Source organism: Polistes fuscatus, unplaced genomic scaffold (assembly GCF_010416935.1).
Source record: "Polistes fuscatus isolate 324 unplaced genomic scaffold, CU_Pfus_HIC Scaffold68, whole genome shotgun sequence".
Classification (NCBI taxonomy): Eukaryota; Metazoa; Arthropoda; class Insecta; order Hymenoptera; family Vespidae; genus Polistes; species Polistes fuscatus.
In genome coordinates this window covers 15040-35258 of record NW_025113149.1, presented here as the reverse complement: position 1 = coordinate 35258, position 20219 = coordinate 15040, and the positions used below count along the sequence as shown (strand labels likewise).

The window sequence follows — 20219 nt, the reverse complement described above, 5'->3', positions numbered from 1 at the left end:
AAAGATACTTACATTTACTGGTTGACCATTTCACCAGATTTGCTTATATCGTATGCTCTAAAGATCAAGCAGCTAAAGACTTCATAAAATTAATCAATAAGACTTCTAAGGAAAGTAAGATTGAAATATTACTAGCAGATCAATATCCAGCGATCAACTCAAAAGAATTTAGAAACTACCTCAAGGAGAGAAATATTGATCTAATTCACACAGCAGTAGATGCACCCTTTTCAAATGGATTGAATAAGAGATTGAACCAAACTTTGATAAATAAAATAAGATGTATGCTTAATAGTGGTGATAAAAAGAAGGCTTGGTCGAAGATCGCGGAAAGATGCGTGAAAGCATACAATAATACAGTCCATACTGTAACAGGATTTTCGCCTACTTATTTGATGAGCGGTGAGTCTACGGATTTACTTCCTCCTGAATTAAAAGACACAAACAAAAATTCGAATAATTTAGAACACGATCGCTATATAGCACTGCTCCGATCAAAAAGATCACACATATATAATAAAACCCTATTTGATAAAAATAGAATAAATCATAATTTTAAAGAAAATGATATGGTTTATATAACCAACGGAAAAAAATAAACAGGGAAAAAATGGACGAGAAAAATTAGCCCCTTTATAATACAAAGAAAAATCTCAGATTCAATATTTGAAATAAATTCCGGACGTAAAAGGAAAGCATTAGGTCTATACCATGTTACAAAGCTCATACCCGAGGCTGATTGCTTTTACAAATTTCAAGCTTAATTTGTCTTTGCAAGAAAATTAAACGGCTCGGGGAGGGAAGATGTAAGCTTAGTATACATGTGCCGGTGTATTGAGTGATTAGCTGTTTGGATGTGACGCTATACATCGGATAAACAAAAACATTAGAGAGATAGGAAGGGAGAGACAGTTGGTGTTTAAATCTAGCAGGAGTGACAGTTGGTGTTTAAATCTTACAGGAGTGACAGTCTTTAAATCTGGCAAGAGCGTTTTAGAAGTTTAGTAGAAAAATCTTGTAAATTAAATTTAATTAAAAACGTATTAAGATTGGCATCAATTAATAGAGAAACGGGAGCATGAACTTTTAATTGTTGATTCTCTTATTTTAGGTCAGTTGATCACGTGTAAATATTGTAAAATTATTGTGGGATGCGAGCACCTCCAAGCCAAACACTTAAGTAGGCGTTCGTGAGGAGATTGGACGGTGGGCCCTGGATAGCTCAATTGGTTAAAGAGCAGTCGTCCGGAAAGCGGAAGATCCGGGTTCAAGTCTCGGTCCAGTCTGTCCAACGGCCACATTTTTTCACGAATCCTACATTATTAATCTAATTTATTATGTTTAAATAAATTACTCTTATTTTTAGACGAATCTAATTGTGGTTCTTACTCTCAACAAATTAAGGATTACAAACATATTATATATGTATATATGTATAAAGAAATTTTGTGTGTGTGTTGTATTTAACTATGCCAACAATAAAAACAAAATTTCTGGTAGAAAATAGTTAATTCTGTCTCAAAATGTATATGCTTAAGGTAGCAATAGCAAATCTAAAACTACTTTCATATTTTTGATTAATAAATGCAACTGAAACTTGAAATATTTTTTTATTATTTTAATATTTTAAAAAATATTCTAAAATTTTTCGTAGATTCTTTTTTATTTCCCTACATTATGAAATTATTATAAAAATACCATGTTTTACACACAAAATAAAATACTTCAATATTAGTAGTAATGTTTTGCTTTACTTATTTTAATAATTAATGATCCAATTTTGCGAAGCATTTGAAGAGGTTTAACAATTTCTCAAGATTGTCTTTTTATAATTACATAATCCACTATTAGTTTCGTAAAATGTCTTGTAGAAATATATTCAAATTGTATTGCTATTAATATGTTATACGCATGTGCAACTACAAATTCAAGGCGCAAGCGCACTTTGAAAAAAATCTCCCACTGATGACGTTTCCACATTTGTAATAATTAATAAGTAATTAAATAATTAGTTAAAAAAATTAGCAATTATGGATTTTAAATAACCATTTTATTAGCAATTTAGCTCACTTATTAATTTTTTTCTGCTGTTGCAAACTACGTTGTTTTACTTAGAATTAAAAAAAAGAAGTTTTCATATTTTTAATTGTCAATAACTAATTAAATAATTAATTAAAAAGTTAGCAATTATGGATTTTGAATTAGCAAATAGTTAGCAATTAAATGCTGTTATTCATTTTTTTCAACTGTTGAGGTTCTATTCCAATTTTTTAATGCTGATTCCAACTGTTAAGAAATAATTACTTACGCTTTTAAGTTTCCGTCTCTCTCCGCTATATCGTAGTGGCAAGAGTGAATCTCGCGCGTGATTAGCGCTATTGTCGCATTGTTAAAGTATATCGTTCTTATTGTACAGTTGATTTTAGTCGAAAAGCTAGGAGTTTAATGTCCGTGTAATTAGATTGGCCACATAATCCATGAACATTCGTTAATGAGCTCTCGAAGGAAGCGGTTGTTTTGTCTACAGAAAGAAGTCTCGAGTTTCTTTGGCTTCTCCGCTGATTGATATATAAATACGGTAAGACTTTAAAGATATATTTTTTTATATATATTTTTTTATGGAAAAATTTGTTCGAATTTTAAGTAGATTTTTGTTAATATTTTAATTAAATAATATACTAAATTTTGGGGTAATTAGCTATAATTTACAATTTTCTTTTATTATTACTTTATATAAGCACTTATGTTATCTTAAGGTGGTTTTTTTTATATTTTGAAACAACAATAATTTATTGTTTCGTGACTCTCTAATATTATATTTCATTTAATAATTATATTCTTGCAACTTTTTTCTATAGCGTGTAACATTCCTATGTTATGTATGTATATTTATTAGTAGTTTTCGTAGATTAAAAAATAATTTATTTATTTTATTAAGAACTACTTTCTTTCTTTGCCTTTCGTAGGAACTCGTTTTTATATATTTAATATTGCTCATACGTTAAATATATCAGAAAATTGTATCTGAAATCTGACTAATTATGATTATACAAATTATCAGTTTGCGTCTATGAAAAATGTAGCCTCTTTGTTTCGTATTTGTTTATAGTTATATACTTTATATTTTCAAGGATTATCAAAGACAGATTATTATAAAATAGAAATGGTAGATGAATATGTTTTACGCATTTATCAAGGTTATTTTTAAGTATATATGTGAACTATAAAAACTTTTCTTACGAAATTCTAAGGTTACTTTTCTTTTATTCGCGGTTATTGCTTTCTTTTTTTTTTAGTTTTCTCGTGTAGGAACTCGTGAGCACGTTAACGAATAATAAAGGAGACTTTCTAATGTTTATTGTTTTTATTGTCTGATGCTTTTGATCACTTTGATTTGTTCTTTTTTTTTATTCGTAACTCATAGAAATTCATCGTAGTTTGTTGAATAATTTAACACTTAATTAAAACAAAATATTAATTTTACCAATAATGTTTAATTTAATGAGAAATGATAATAATATGAAATAATTGTAAATAACCTTGGTAATAATAATGCCGTCATATTAACTTAATAGCAAATGCAGTTGTGATTTAAATCATTAATAATTCTGAATATCAATAAATTAATAATGCCTAAATATTAATAATTCTAATTAATGTTATTTAATAAATTCATATTAATACTTTGACGTCCGAGCGTTTCGAAAAAATTTCTTCGCTTGGCGCCGGCAGCGCTATTACGGATTACTTCGCTCACGCCCGACCGTTCTCTTACTGCAGTGGCTCCTAAACTTTTTTGATCCATGGACCCTTTTTTATAGTCAAAAGTTGTCCACGGACCCCCAAGTGAGAAAGCTACTATAAAGCATAGGACAAAAATTTAAAAAAAAATTGTTGAAGAAGTATTTATTGAAATTATAACTTTTGTTTAAAATTAAATAGAAAAAATTAATGACTTTGATGAACGTGATGAGATTTTATCAGTATATTTATGTCTGGTTCGATGTTTGTGAGAAGCAACCGCGAATCCCCACGAGCACTATTTTATAGTCGGTTTCTTTTTTTTGTGATGAGATTCATAACGGCACTGAATCCACGTTCTACCGAATAGGAAGACGGGAAAGCAGTCAACAACTTCTGTTCAGTAACCTATAACGCAGGATAAAAAATTAGGATTTGTTTTTATAACCAGAATTTGTGGTATCTTGAAACATTGGTTTAAGTTTCTCATTTGTGGATATTTTTTTATATTAATAATTAAACCTTGCGCGGACCTCTTTGGAGCTTTGGAACTTTGGAGCGACAAAGTAAATCAATTTAAAATTTTTACATTTAGTTTAAGTATTAGGAAAGAAAAATTTTATCAAATTTTTATTCTCTTCGTAACATTTCTCATTGCTCCTAAACATCCTTAACACTAGGTTTACGAACATTTCTTATATACCTATCTGTACGAACACGCGTTATATGTTAAAAACACACATTTCTTCAAACCATAACAATAAAGGACAAAATTTCTTATATCTCTACCTATCAGAAAAACATATTTACTTATTCTAGAAATATCTAATAAATTTGTTTATATAGAAAACGCATTTATCGTATCCTAGAAATACCAATTTGAATATTCATATTTTAACCGTCTCTTGTCTTTATACACTTATTCACACCTTTATTTATACATTTTCCCTAATCCTACATATAACTATATATTTATTTAAACGCGTATATTGAATGTAATTTAATATAATATGATAAAGTATAGTGGAATAGAATTGTAAGTGTCGATAGTCTTCTCCCCCCCGAATCACTAATTAATTACTGTCGTATCTTTCACTGTTTTTCGTCGTAATTTTGAACTAAAACTTTGTACGTTTTACTTAACTAAAACAATCCTTACTCGTTGTACTTCTTAACATCTCATTCTAATTCATTGTACTTCGTAACGTAACATAACATAATCTAATTTAAGATTTATTAGTATTAATTTTATTAAGTTTAATAGTATTAGTGTTTAATTTGATATAATTGTTAAGAAAAATTAGGATATTGATAAATATTTTTAACCTTAACAGCATACACATTACTTTAAACCATACTCTCTTAACTTTAAACCATACATTTTACTTTAAACCTTACAATCTACTTCTAAACCTTACATTTTACTTAAAATCTTCTTATTTACTTTAAATCTTGCTTTTATCTGTTCCTTTATTGACTATATATAAGAATCAGCCTGACGATCTCTCATGCGCTCGCGTTTCATTCCACAACTTTTCTTTTTTTTGTGTCTTTTTCTTATTGGTCTCGTAGGTCTAGGATACAATACGCACACGCACGCATGCACGCACGCATACACACATATACATACAAACGATCGTACTTACAATCGTGCTCTAAAATATAAGCACGAAAGGACACGGTCCAGTCCATCTCCTTAAGTTTCATACAGCCAATTCTTTTTTTTTACGGTCATATGAGACATGACAATCTATAAAACCGCGATTGTTCTTATAATTTTTATTTTTTTTTCTTATTCTTATTATTATTTTTTTTTGTTTCATTAAAATATAATTTTAATTAAAATATAATAATTGCTACTTCACGAGAACGAATTGATTTATCCGATCTAACTGTGTTTATTAAACTATTTCATTCGAAAATATTTGTACATTAAAACGTGGGACATTCTCTCGCATTCATCGAATTATCGTTATTTTTATTTAATTATTATGCAGCTATAGTACAATGGTGTCGTAACCGCAATGTCTCTTCACCCTTCTTCTTATTTAACAGTCTCCCAAAAAAGTAACTGACAATATGAACGCATCTGTGTTTGCAAGTGATCCTTCAAAACTCTTAATACTAAACGTATAAAGAGCATCATCGCGTTTTGACTGTCGAATGTAACTAATTGTAAGTGATAATAATCTCTATCAAGCGTAAAGAATGATCTGTTAAAACTGTCTTTGATAAATTTTTTATTTTTGCAGCTATATATTAATAACGTTACCGTTAAGATACTGGTCGTCACTAAGGAAAAGGAATCACTAGAAATAAACCCAATCACTTATTCTCTGCGACAGTCAACCAGAATCATTGCTGTGAGAAGCCCATGACAATGAAGTCAAAGTAAAACCGCAGTACATCAAAATACAATCGAATACGCTCAAATGAAGGTGAGTGAGTGAGTGAGTGAAAGTGAAAGTGAAAGAGAGAAAGAGAGAGAGAACACTGGAATAGGGAGAGTTATCGGATCTTTTTCTATACTATCGAATACACGTGATCTAAACGATAATAAAATAATTTTTAAGATTTGTAGAATGCTATTACATACTTTATATTTCCTCTTTTATTTCAAATAACTGTAAGAAGAAATAATATAAATATAGAATTGATTCTTTGACGTGTTTGCATAAAAATAAAATAAAATAGATTAAATGAACAGAAATGAAACCACGATGATAGAACGCAGCAGTCATTGTGAGCTTTGGAGATTGAATATATAAATGCTCTCCCTACTCGCTATGCCCAAATCTAAAGAGTAACAACCTCCCCGCATTACGTTACCTTACATTACGTTACCTTACATTACGTTACCTTACATTACGTTACATAATATTATCGTTAATAATAAAATGTTTCTTATTTCATAACTTTATACATACTATGTATAATTATTATGCAATGCTTAAGTTACACATTATTTATCGATACAACTACCTGACGCGAACATCGCATTTACATAACCTTAATAAACCTGCCTCTTTATTTTACGGGAGCACGAAGCGATGGGGGTTCTTTTTTTTGTATATATTTTTTTGTTTTTTCTTTTTATGAATTTCTCTACTAGTTTGCGTATACATATAGATATATACACATCCGAATGTCGAGAGATCTCTATACGATTTATACCTTAGTTGAATTTTATTTTGTTTATATAGTTTCATTTCGTTTCGTTCCGTCTTGTTTTTCCTTATTGCACACACATTCATATACCATATGATTTACTTTGCGAGCATCGCGCTCCTGCGAATACACTGCTATTACACATCAGTTAAAAAAAAATTCAATCACACGCACTAGGTGAGAGACATTCGTTGAACTATAAACGTAAATTTGATTTCAAATTTAAAAAAAACTGTCGCATTCAAATGTTCATTGTACGCTATTTAAATATAATAAAATTTTTTTATTTTTCTTATTTATTCTTAAATAAGTTTCATTAAAAAATGTTTCTTTGCAGAAAGCCAGATGACGGCAAATACCAATTTAATAGGTGGTTCATATTAAAGTAGCACATTTGTCTCGAGGACAAGCAGCAGCCATCTAATATACCAGGATTTTAATTGGTATATTAGGGAGTCTAAATACAGGTATATAAATATATATGTTATATGTTGAATTTTTTTTCAACTGATGTGTAATAGCAGTGTATTCGCAGGAGCGCGAGGCTCGCAAAGTAAATCATATGGTATATGAATGTGTGTGCATTAAGGAAAAACAAAACGGAACGAAACGAAATGAAACTAAACAAAACTAAAGCAAAAATAAAAAATATATATATATATATATATATATATATATATATATATATATATATATGTTGGATTTATTTATCATAGGACAAATGTACAATTTTCGTGCGAACGACCTAATAGTATTTGGTGATGGCTAAAAGATATCAGAATTGCGAAGAGCCAAGACAGTACAAATGCGAGTGCATTAATATAATGCGTCAGTCCCACACAACTCCGGTGAGATGGTAATTTTTATTTTGTAGTTAATGAGGATGATCCAGTGACATTGATTGGGCACGATCGATGTCAACATTGTTACCAACCACTCAATATGATAGTAAGTGTTTGCTGAAAAGATTGCCGAATATCGACGATGATGCAACGTGCCTTCCTCCCTTTTTACTTACATTATTCTTCCACTCTTTTCATTATGAGTCTTCTTCCTAATCCTCCACTTCTTCACCTTCACCTTCCGCTTCATCTCCTTCTTCCAAATCTTCCTCTCCTTCTGGAATGTCATCTTCTTTGTCGTCTTCTTCTCCATCACCATCTACCTTTTCCTCTTCTCCTACTTCCTCCTCAATTTCTTCTTCTTCTATGTCACTATCACCATTCTCTTCCTTCTTTTGCTTTTTGGCCTCGTCATTTCTCTCCTCGGCCAGCCTCTTGGTTCCCTCGATCTCACACTTCGCGTCGGTAGGAGCTTTGTCGTGATGAATTCTTTTATATTTGATTCGCCTTAACTTGGAATCCTGAGATGCTTCTAGATGCTTTGATAATACCGATCACAACGTTGGAACTTTATCCAAAGCCATCCGGCTACAATACGTATCACAGCTTAGGTAGAATAGCTATCTACACGCCGGAGGAGAAACTAAGCTATGAAGGTCGGACGAAAATATTAAAAAGTGCCTCAAAAATATCAGCTGCAACGATAGCGTCACAGACCATAGTGCGAATCATACCATGGACAGGCCACTCGAACGGATCGGAAAATATCGAGTACGCTGATACAAGGAAACTCTTTTCCATAGATTCGCCTGTATTGCCAGCCGCATACTCGACATATCTATGGGCAAAGCACTGCAACATAGAAAATGTACGAGTTGGAGAGGTTTTATGGAGGTTTTAACGACGGATAACACTAATGATGTTTCCAAAGTTGTTTGTCTGCCTCTTATCAATCAGCCTTCTTCCAATATGAGCACTATCAACACAGCTTTACGCACCGCTCTAGTTGAGACTCGTCGAATTAATCAGAAAATGTGTTTCGAAACATTCGACCAACCATTGTACTATAAAGCTTGTGCGATTGTTGCTGCATCACAGGATATACTGAAAAATGTTGTGGTTCGCTTGCTCATGTCCTACTTGGGCTCAATCGGTCACATTATGAATGGCAGCGGACTTGAAGATATCTGGGCAGTAACATACGCTCCAGCATCAGTGAAAAAGATGTTGACGGGGCATGCTTATGCTCGTGCGATGCGTGCTCATATCCTTGACATTTATCAATCTGGGAGTAATGATCTGCCGTGAAATCGAAGGTGAAATACGTCAACAATACGACGAAGACGTTAAAGCTTTTCTCCAAAGTTGGTGTACAGAACCTCCGACTATCGGCGATTGTCAATCGGATCCTTCGATTACTTCGATTACTTCGATTACTGCGAACTTGACTACACAATTGGCAATTTTAAAAAATCGAGGACCTACAGCACAACTATGGGTGCAATACTTTGAGTGTGCAAAGTATTAAAGCCGTACATTTTACAAAACCAAACTTCCATCCGCAATTGGACCTTTGTCATTGATGGCGGATTCCTCCTGCAAAACATCTGCTGGCCGCATGGAGCATCCTTTAAAAGAATTTGCGAATAATATTACTCGAATATTATCCAAAAATACGGAGAAAATCCTTCGGTCGTCTTTGATGGATACACCGAGGAATATGTAGGAATAAAATCGTACGAAAGATACCGCCGACGACAACGGAACATGGTACCAGATATAGAGTTCAATGAGAGCACAATAGTGACTTTAAGTCAAAAAAGGTTTCTCTCCAATGTTAAGAACAAAATGAAACTGGTGCAGATGCTGTCGGAATATTTATGTATGCACGGTCTCAACGTGAAACTTGCAAAAGATTTTAGTTAAATGTTCGAATCATCCTTAAGTGAAGCATAATTTTCAATTTAATAAGAAATAACCTAGTACACTTGGAAAAATAAACCTATTTAATTTCTTTACAATTTCAGAAATAGAAACATTTATTACTATTTACATCGCTCGCGACTAACCTTGCCTTCATTATATTCTACAAAAATATACAAATAAATTTTTGTGACTCAAAATTAATATCAATTAATTATTCTAATGAATTTTATGGCAAGGCACAAAATTAATTCATTATTTTTATTCTCGACTAAATAATAATAGTTTCTGTTAAAATGAATTATTATTTTTCTTTTATTGAAGGTTCACTACTTTTGACAATAAATAAAAAAACGGCGTGCCATAAGCATCAAAATTCGATTTAAAAACGTCGCGCTTATAATCCAAAATATATAGATATACAGAATAATAAAGCTATAAAAATCTTGGGCTCGAAAACGCACAGAAGTAGCCGAAGGCATTATTAGATATCGATAAACAATCTTAAAAAAAGATCTATCGCAGCGAATGAATTTTTTAAATTATGAAAAGACGATCAAAGAGTCAGCCAGTGTAATATGATCAAACACTATGCTGATTTTATTGTAACAAAATAACAGAATACATTTTTAATTATTAATAACTCTCTGTACTTGTATTTTTTTTACTTATAATCAATACCGACGAAACCGTATTAAATTTATTTTTAGTGTGTCTGTACAGCGAATATTATCTTGACAAATGTATCATTCCAAGTACGTAAAAAACTAATGTTTGTTATTTATTGCTTATAATTCTATTTTTAATTTTTAATTATATAACTTGCGTAATAATGTTGATTTCTTAATAAAATAATAACGTTGGCGAAAAGAACAAACTTCACACGATTTTTAATACAAATGCACCTCTTTTTTATTATATTCCTTAAAAAATTGATATAACGTACTCTAGAAAAAAAAATAAAATTAATTAAACATACTTTATAATAAAAAAAAAAAACAAAAAATAAAAAAGACCGAAAAAAAATATTTTTCCCGTCGATGAATCGATCCGACTACATCGGAGAAACGCGCGAAATCATTTTTGCCTAATTTCTATTCCCTTTTTTTCGAAAACGCTTGAAATATCTTTTTTTTTTTTAAATACAATGAATATTCTCATGGACTACTACAAGTGTGCAAAGTTTAAAAAAAAATCTGACAGGTGTCAATCTGACGGTCTCCTTGTTAGTTAGTAAGTCTGTTTATAAGTCTGTATGGTGTTTTTATTAATAAGTCCGTATTCTGCATTCTGTAAAATCAAGGAAACATTCTGTAAGATTGATCAGTAGCGTAAAAGAATAAATATTAAAGATAAACGAATCTGAGAGTCAGTAAAATATATTTATTATCCGCGACTAGAATTATTCTAATAGCGTTGATTGAACCAGAGCCAGAGGCCTATCCCACCAGCAGCAGTAAAAGGTAAGCATCTTACTTTAATATTTAATTATCTACTTTCACCGCAATAGAACTCCAATCAAATTCATATTTTAACTACTTTCTTCCACTCCAGTTTCTTACATTCAAATTTCATCACTCACCAATCTAATCGCAATTCTTTAGGTTATTCCCTGGTAAAGACTTCACAGCTTGACTAAAATAGACCACACTTTTTATTACGTCACAGGACGTAACACTATCTTTCATTATTTTACAATTATTGTTCATTTCAAGTTAAGGTTACTTTATCTTCTACTTTTTATTAGGACCTCGTCCTGTTATATATTAAGGGGTTATATCCACTTGCGAGGCAGAAAAAACGCGTTTTTTTGTGAATTTTTTCCAAAGAGGCATTTAATTTTATACATTAATGAAAAAAATGTACTTAAACAGAATTTAATGTACTTTAACAATCAGAAATTTATTTAAAAAAATATTGGATCCCCTAGCTCCTGTAGATGATCTGCGGAGAGACCTCCAAAAAAAAGTGCTTGGCGGTGTACAAGATATCTCTGGTCCAAATTATCTGAAAACCAAAAACCAAAAATATTTAGTTTTGTAATAAATAAATACAGGTAATGATCGAAGGTCTAGTCAAAATTTTGATTTTTGACAAAATGGCGGCTGTTCAAAAAAAAAATTCAGTTTTTCATGAAAATTTTTCACTTCAAAGTGGCTTAAAAAATCGAAATTATTGTCCAAAACCTTATTCCTTCGATCATTACCTGAAAAATATATCTGAGTAAGTGGTGTGAAAATTTCAAACCGATCGGTTTAGCGGTTTCGGAGAAATTTTGCTCACCGACTCTGAAAACACGGTTTTGAGATAAACGCGTTTAAAGTTTCGGGAATGATTTACACTAAATTAAAAATTTTTTTTTCAACTTACATCGTGTCATCTATTCCAGCACCATAAGAGGAACCCTCTACTTCGTCGTTTGCATCCAAAATGTTTAGTTGTTGTTGTCTACGAGCCATTCTCCCCTCGCGCGTCGACCCTTGCGCTCTTGCGTCCGAAATTGAGATGCGCTCTGCGTTCTCTTTACTCACGAAGGAATGAGCATTGGGTCCAAGTGATAATCCCATAGCACTCATATAATAAAGAAGAGATGTTTTACCTTCATTAAAGACCCCGGCTGCAATGTTTGCAGCTATTTCCACAATTTTAGAGCCAGCTGGAATAATTTTTGGAGTTATTTTCCATATCAGCTGATTATAACTTTCATTATTGTTCTGGGTAAAACCACCAACGCATCGTTCCAATAATTTTTTGTTACTTAGATCTTCGTAAATTGGAAAAATAGCTGTTGCAACATCAGGTGGTAAGGCCTCATAATCAAACTGCTATCATCATATTCCACGGTTTTCGGATTAAAAACGTTCTTCCGTTTATTTCTTCGAGACAACTGTTCACTGGAAGTTCTACGAGTTTCTCTGCTAATTTTACGAGGCATTTTTTACTTTAATTAATTAAACTATACACACTGAGAAATACACAAACTGAGCAAAAACACAACTTGTCCACGTGGAAGATCACTTTTAACTGATGAGTTCACATATTTTTAACTTAAAATTCCTCAACATAGGTTTCACGTATAAACTAGACCTTTTGTATTATTATCTTAGGGTCCCAAACACAATATAAGTCGAAATCAAAAGTATAGCGGCTACCAGAAACAGCTACTACTCCGGCTCGTGCTCCGCCTACTTTCGAACGCTCGGAGACGTTCTTACTAATACGCTCATATCTCCGAAACTAATTGTCGGATCGATTTGAAATTTTCAGAGAATATTCTTGAAATATTTACATTCAAAAAATGAAAAAAAAAAAAAAATTTTTTTTGAAAATCACAAGTGGATATAACCCCTTAATGTTACTTGATTACTAAATTATTTACTTCATTCAATACTTTTCAATATTTTAAAGATATATACTATATTTTTGGTATATAAAATATTATATTATTTTTCTTCATTATTTTATAATTATATTACTTATAATTTTTTTATTATATCATAGACAGGATATCTTAATTTTCTCTCGCCAAATATTACACACATATTTTACAAACAAAAATAAGACAAAAATGTTATATAAACATAGACTTTTAAATATTTTATTAAAAAGTTATAATCAAAAATACGAAATGATTAAGAACTAGTGTTTCGTCAAAAGTTGAGACAAAATATTTGCGATGTATTTACTGAAATGAAAAAAAATGAATATGAAATTAGTAATACAATAGGTTTCATTTTTCATAGATTTTTGTTCTACATTCATGATAACGGGTAGCAGTTCGAAATGGAATTTTATAAGACTTCAATCCGCGTGATAGTAACAAACAACACCAGATAATCATCATTTTATATTTTTATTTACAACGTTTTAATAAAGCATTGAAAAGCTTATGTTTATATGATATTTTGTCTTATTTTTGCTTGTAAATATATTGGTAATGTTTAGTGAGACACCCTACGACACCCTGTATATATCACGATAATGTAATGAATTTAACATAATGTAGTTAGGGAAAGTTAAATTTCCTACATAGAGAAGGAAATAAGTTCGATAACAGAAGAATGAAACGGAAGTGATCCGTACTTTAACATCCCCCTATGTCACACAAACAAAGTGATCTAAGAAACCCACACCCAAATCAAGACACACTCTCTGTTTCTATCAGAGTGGAATATTTATATTTTATGACGTACAGGATATAACGAACGTTCACAAGAATATCCTGTGTAAAAAGTAACAGAAATTTTCAAACATAAGACACCTAATGTGAAAGGACGACATAAAACGAGTAGTAGATATATGTATATGTTTGTGGAATAGTGAAAAATCGGCCAATGTTAGCAATTCCTCGGCATTGCCCTCAATGCAAAGCGTTATTTGACAATGTAGGAAACAAAAGAATTGTTGCGGACTTTTCCCAAGCATTTGACATAATATTTACAAGATGACATTACAGTTGAACACCAACGGATTTTTACAAGCTTTAGTACATCATTAGTATCCATTTAAGGTATTCTTTCAGTAAAATATTTCGGTGAACCGGCTAGCCAATTCTGAAAAAAAAGATTTTTAATTTGATTCTTTTTTTATAGGTGTGCTTATATTCTTGCAAATTCAATTTTTTATCAATTGGTGCGATATCGTAGGACGTTACGTTCTCGTCTGTCGGTCTGGTAGGTTAGTGTTCGATTCTTCTTGGGTTTTCTTTTTTTAAGTTAGTTCTATCTTACAAGTTTAAAAATTTTTCTACATTTTGTAATTTTTAATTATATACAAGAAAGAGAATAAAAATATCATAAAATATTGGAAACAATAAATTCTTTTAAATCTTGTGCAAATAATAAGAGACGATTGTTTACTAGAATTACAGTTATCATTTTATTTTTTAACCGGTAAACATAATAAAAATATATACAACCTTAATAGTAATAAGTAACAATTATATATAATATATACTCTAATCATTAAAATTTTATGCAATAAAATTAAATTAATTCAATAAAAATTTTAATTATTTCAATAAAAATTTTTAATAAATATTAATAAATGTATAAAAAATTTTTCAATCTTACAGATAAGAGATATTTATAAAAAAGGTTACTTCCCTAATAGAATCGAACACTAACTTATCCGATCGACACGCGAGAATAGTACATCCTACGCTAACGCGCCAATTGATCAATGTTACGTTTTATTGGTTTTTTTGTACTTTTTCATTGATGTTATAATAATTATTTTAAAATGCCGAAATGGCACTAAGCTCCCTCATATATAATAACAAAAAACTAGATATATATCTATAGATAAATATTATGATGAGATTTATACTTGTTATAACCAATCATAAAACTATATTTTATCAGTTTAATATTTTTTGTAAGATGTTTTTCACTTTTGTAATGTACGATAAAAAGAAATTAAAATAAAAAATACTTTTTACAACCAAAAAATTAAAAAAATCGCGCTAATTGAACAACAATTCAATTTACAAGAACATAAGCACATATATAAAAAAAAAGAAAATTTTAAAATCATTTTTCTCCAAATTGGCTAGTCAGTTCACCGAAATATTTTAGCAAAAGAATAACTTAAAAGTATACTACTGATGTACCCAAGCTCGTACAAATCCCTTAGTGTTCAACTGTAATGTCTTCTTGTAAAGTCTTTGGCAATTGTTTATTGAAATCAATTCATGTCGACACGTTTTGAAGTCGGTGTAATAAATTCATGTCGAACGCTAATTGAACAACAATTCAATTTACAAGAACATAAGCACATATATAAAAAAAAGAAAATTTTAAAATCATTTCTCCAAATTGGCTAGTCAGTTCACCGAAATATTTAGCAAAAGAATAACTTAAAAGTATACTACTGATGTACCCAAGCTCGTACAAATCCCTTAGTGTTCAACTGTAATGTCTTCTTGTAAATTCTTTGCAATTGTTTATTGAAATAAATTCATGTCGAACGTTTTGAAGTCGGTGTATAAATAAATAAATAATGGGAATAGGATGCGATTAACAAATAATCTTGAAAATTATTTAATATTTTCTTTCACACATAATAATCTACGCATTCAATTTTCTTTCATAGAATTTTATATTCTTAGGAGTTTGTTAGTAAACACATAAATATATATGTAGGATTTCCCCTCCCCAGTCAGTCTTCCGAAAAGATATCTAACGAATAAAAAGGTAAGAATTCCGCGATGTTGTCAATAGGTTGATATAGAAGAGAAACCTTTCTTAACGAGGAAATGCAATATATTTTAAATAAATTAAATAATAATACATATATATAATATATATAGGATTCGTGAAAAAATTGGGCCGTTGGACAGACTGGACCGGGACTCGAACCCGGATCTTCCGCTTTCCGGGCGACTGCTCTTTAACCAATTGAGCTATCCAGGGCCCACCGTCCATTCTCCTCACGAATGCCTATTTAAGTGTTTGGCTTGGAGGTGCTCGCATCCACATATATATAAGACGTGCTCGTTGCTTGGCTATTAAACGATGACTGCTTTCAGAACAACTTTACAATCTCAATTGCCACGTCGGTCTTTTCCGCCGCGAATTTATACATCTTTTCTCATCTACGTTCTTACTTCTTTTTCGAACCTTCTCGACCCTTTTCGATCGTAAGACATCTAGATCTCTTCCTTCTTACTTCGGTTCGAGAATCTTCGAGAAGCTTCGGCATGATCATATTCAGTTAGCGACAAGCCGATATCGCCTTATACACCTTGTAAACAAAACATATTTGAAATAGAACGATCTTCTTCATCTTACAACGTACTTTCATACACATTCTCACACGGACCCATACACGCACTTTTCTTCCTACCGACTGTCGGTTGTTTATCTTATGTTTCTTATTCATGGTCGTTAATCGTCACTCACGCCGCTTTTGTTTTTAAGCTACTGTTACTACACTCCTACATATGAATATATACATTTAAAAAAAACATTTAAAAAAACTCTAAACTTGTGTTAAAAAGGAAATAAAAACTTGTATGTTAGTAATAATATAATGTTCCATAGAGATGAAGTCAAATCGTATTTAGTCATTGTAAACGTAACATCGAAGAATTTATTTTACATCATAAAATGTATAAAACGGTAACTAAAATTATTAGCACTCCCATTAAACGTGATATTGTCAGTAGTTCATGATCGATTTCGTATATAAAGTGTACCTCGTCGGACAGCGTAAAGCAAAAATGAAACTAGTATTAAGGGACATACATTTGATAATAAGAAACAGATTAAACGTAAAAAAATTTTTCCAAAATTAAACCTAACAATAAAAAATTAGATGTGTTAATAAAAGAGGAAGAAGATTCGTCGTATCATCAACGTCCGTTAGCGAATCGGAAATACAATTTATTAAAAGAAATTAGAAAAACGTGAATGTACCAAAAGTATTAAAAACAAATCTACAAACGTGAATGTACTAGAAGTATTAGATAACAAATCTACAAACGAAAAATATCAACGTGAATCTACGTGTAAATTATTTGAAAGTCCGGAACGTATACCGTGATATTAAATATATTGATCACGATAATCTTCTACCTTTACCGTCTTTAATTTCTAAAAAATCAAATCATCTTTCTTCGATACAAAGTATCGCGAATAAAGAAAATTATGAAGTAATTAATGTTTCTTCGGATGAAGGTATCAAAGAAATTGATATTTCTTCTGTTTTAAGTAAGTAATTTACGCATAATTATACAAATAGGTTACTTATTTTTTTTTTTTTTTAATAATTTTTTATTTGACAAATTGACAAATGCGAGTATAAGTCATTTATTATTGCTATTAGAAAAATCAAATGAGGTTAAAACATATCCACGGCGGAACCAACAAAATGAAAAAGAAACTTCTTGAGAAATACGATATACGATGATTGGCCATCAGATTATAAAGTATCAACGTATTATGCTGACTTATTATCGAATAAATACGTGAAAGACCATGCCGATGAATTTCCTACAACTTTTTCAAGCTTGCGCGAATCGTCAAATAAATAATGAAAAATCTGATAGAGATGAGAAGACAAATAATAGCGGTGAGTTTTTATTGAAATCATTACTTTTTTCTAATTATTATTATATTTATAATATATAATTGAATTTACATATATCTCATATATTTATATATAATTATTATTATAATATATAATTATATATTTTTCATCCAATATATTTTGTAATACATTCACACTTATAAATTAAGTAAATCAATAACTATATATTTCAGCAACATACAGTATAGAAAATGTTTATCTCTTAAGTAGATTCATTAGAAATGTTAAATCTTCTCGATGAATATCAATTGAAGTTATTCAAATCAAAAACATTGTGTAGTATTATGGGAACTGTAAATAAAGAAATGGAATGAGAATGAAAAATGAGAAATGATAAATGAAAGAAAAAATGAAATAATCTTATTATAAAAGATCACATTTGTGTCGAAATGATAAAAATCACGAATGTTATTCCTTACCTTCGACGTCTCGTCGTTAAAAAACAATTCTAATGTTAAAATTATATCGATTGAAAATTTTAATTCTAAACTATACAAAAAACGAGCAGACGCTAATCAAACATGTTCTCGTAGAGTCTCTCATCAAAAAATTTATATTCTATAGAAATTACATAAAAAAGAGTAAAATTTGATGGCATCTACCTTACCGACACAAGCTCTAAAGCTTAATTATTGATTTAGAAGTCAGAAAAAGCTTCCTTTTATTATCATCAACTTCAAATTCCATGTTATTATTTTGTAGCAAGATTTGATATTTTTATAACGATTCGTAAACAAAATTTGTAAACAAAAAGAGAAAATTTTGTGCGAAAACAACGATAATAATAATGAAAAAATGATCATCTACGTTTCTGTATGGAGTGCAGAATTCCTTAGTACACCAAAGGAAATAATAAAAGCTTTATTGATGAAAAGTTTTATACTCCTACAACAATACAATCTTTAACATTGCCACCAGCGATATTTGGAAGAAGAAATATTCTTGGAGCTGCTGAAAAAGGCAGTGGGAAAACTTAAGCATTTGGTATTCCTCTATTTTAAATGGCATATTAGAATTAAAGAAAAAACATTTATACACACAGAAAACAAGATGATGGATTAGAAAATGAAAGCAATGAGGAAGAATTGGAATGTTCCAACGATGAAGGTAAAAATATATATCTAATTGATTTAATTAATAAATTGACAAACTTCATTTAACTCAACCCTTTGCGCTCTGAGTACTTTTTTCTGCCTACAGTAGATAGAAACTGAAAGATTCTGCTAAGAAGTATGACGAATAAAGAAGAGCATAGTACGACGTTGTAAGAGATGATTTTGTTAGGAAATAAGACGTTAAAAGAAAAAAACACGACGATTATTAATTATTGATTTGGACAGTTATAGACAATTACGATTTTTTCCCCTATCAAATTATATCTTTAAATAAATCTATATAGTAATATATATGTTATAGTCCAAGTGGGAAATGCCGCAATTATGAGCAATTCCAGGCGTTTTTAGGCGACGTAGAAAACAGGAGAATTGCGCTTTTCCTAAGCATTGTACATAATGCTTACTTAGATATTCTATAGAACACCAAATGCAATTTAAGCAATGTTGAGAAGAATACATTATCGGGCAACATACATCATGCCGCCCGTCACACTCGACCACACCAAAATCAAACACACACAACGCAAAAGCGGGTGTTTTCAGAACAACTTTAGTCGCTTTCCGCGCAAGATATGTTAATTTCCTAAGTCAATGAGCCTCGTGGGCGTCAGTATGTTCGTATGACTATCCAATGAGGAACAAAGTTCGTATATTCTGAAAACTGTTCGTTGTGGAAAGGAAGTAACTTGTCAGGGAAGTGGGGGCAGGAATAGGTTTATAAAGAAGATCAGGAAGCAAACCAAGTCACTTTCGTTTGCCCTGTTGAATCTTGTGTTTGTGTTTCTCGTTAATAAATGTGTATCTGCTTTACGTAAAATTAGTGAGTTTTTCATTAAAATTGATCGTTAACGTGAAAGAATGGATTACAAGATAATTATATTTAACAGAATATATTTTAGTAAAATTAGTTATTTTTTCTCGTGACTAATGTTATTTTATTATCGTTGATCGAAGGTGTGCCATTGAGCCTAATTCCACGAGCTACTACAGAAAATGGTAATAATCTTACTTTAATTCTTAACACATTACGTACGGTGCTCTGTTATTTCTGGACCCGCTTATATTTTTGGATGCTACTTTATGTTTAATAACATCATTCAATTAAAAAATGTTACTATTTTCAATAAGTTCATTTTCGTCTATAGTATTATTTAGTGCATCAGTAAATAATCAATTAACAATTCACTTTGACTTTTATTTTCATTAATTCTATGCCCGTAATTTTGGTACTATTTTAGAATTAGGATCTAATTCATATATCAATAATTCTTATTATAAATTATCATTAAAAAAATTGAAAATATAATTCATTTTTAAAAAACTATTTTCCTTACAAATT

The 20219-nt window shown here is 30.6% G+C and overlaps 1 protein-coding gene and 3 long non-coding RNA genes across 9 annotated transcripts; 3 read left to right on the top strand and 1 right to left on the bottom strand.

The window, feature by feature from the left end:
- Window positions 1-2275: 2275 nt before the first annotated feature.
- On the top strand, window positions 2276-9308 carry LOC122523810. 6 transcript variants are annotated; one of them, XR_006305389.1, is made up of 4 exons: window positions 2276-2578; window positions 5994-6179; window positions 7784-7857; window positions 8288-9308. XR_006305389.1 is itself a non-coding variant. In XM_043645682.1 (2 exons), exon 2 carries the CDS (start codon window positions 8592-8594, stop codon window positions 9057-9059), a length of 468 nt encoding a protein of 155 aa, XP_043501617.1. In that variant the 5' UTR covers window positions 7746-7765; window positions 8288-8591; the 3' UTR covers window positions 9060-9308. The 6 variants fall into 6 exon arrangements, 1 of the variants encoding a protein (XP_043501617.1); XR_006305384.1 differs by lacking the exon at window positions 2276-2578 and adding an exon at window positions 5793-5916; XR_006305388.1 differs by lacking the exons at window positions 2276-2578; window positions 7784-7857 and adding an exon at window positions 5796-5916 and having other exon boundaries at window positions 8555-9308.
- Window positions 9309-11440: 2132 nt separating this feature from the next.
- On the bottom strand, window positions 11441-12799 carry LOC122523807. The gene is made up of 2 exons (XR_006305381.1): window positions 12045-12799; window positions 11441-11681 (listed from the first exon to the last, which is right to left on the bottom strand). It is a non-coding gene; the product is annotated as an uncharacterized LOC122523807 (long non-coding RNA).
- A 4757-nt stretch (window positions 12800-17556) lies between these two features.
- LOC122523811 lies at window positions 17557-18108 on the top strand. Its single transcript, XR_006305390.1, has 2 exons — window positions 17557-17747; window positions 17939-18108. It is a non-coding gene; the product is annotated as an uncharacterized LOC122523811 (long non-coding RNA).
- Window positions 18109-18634: 526 nt separating this feature from the next.
- LOC122523808 lies at window positions 18635-19697 on the top strand. The gene is made up of 2 exons (XR_006305383.1): window positions 18635-18872; window positions 18966-19697. It is a non-coding gene; the product is annotated as an uncharacterized LOC122523808 (long non-coding RNA).
- Window positions 19698-20219: the final 522 nt, after the last annotated feature.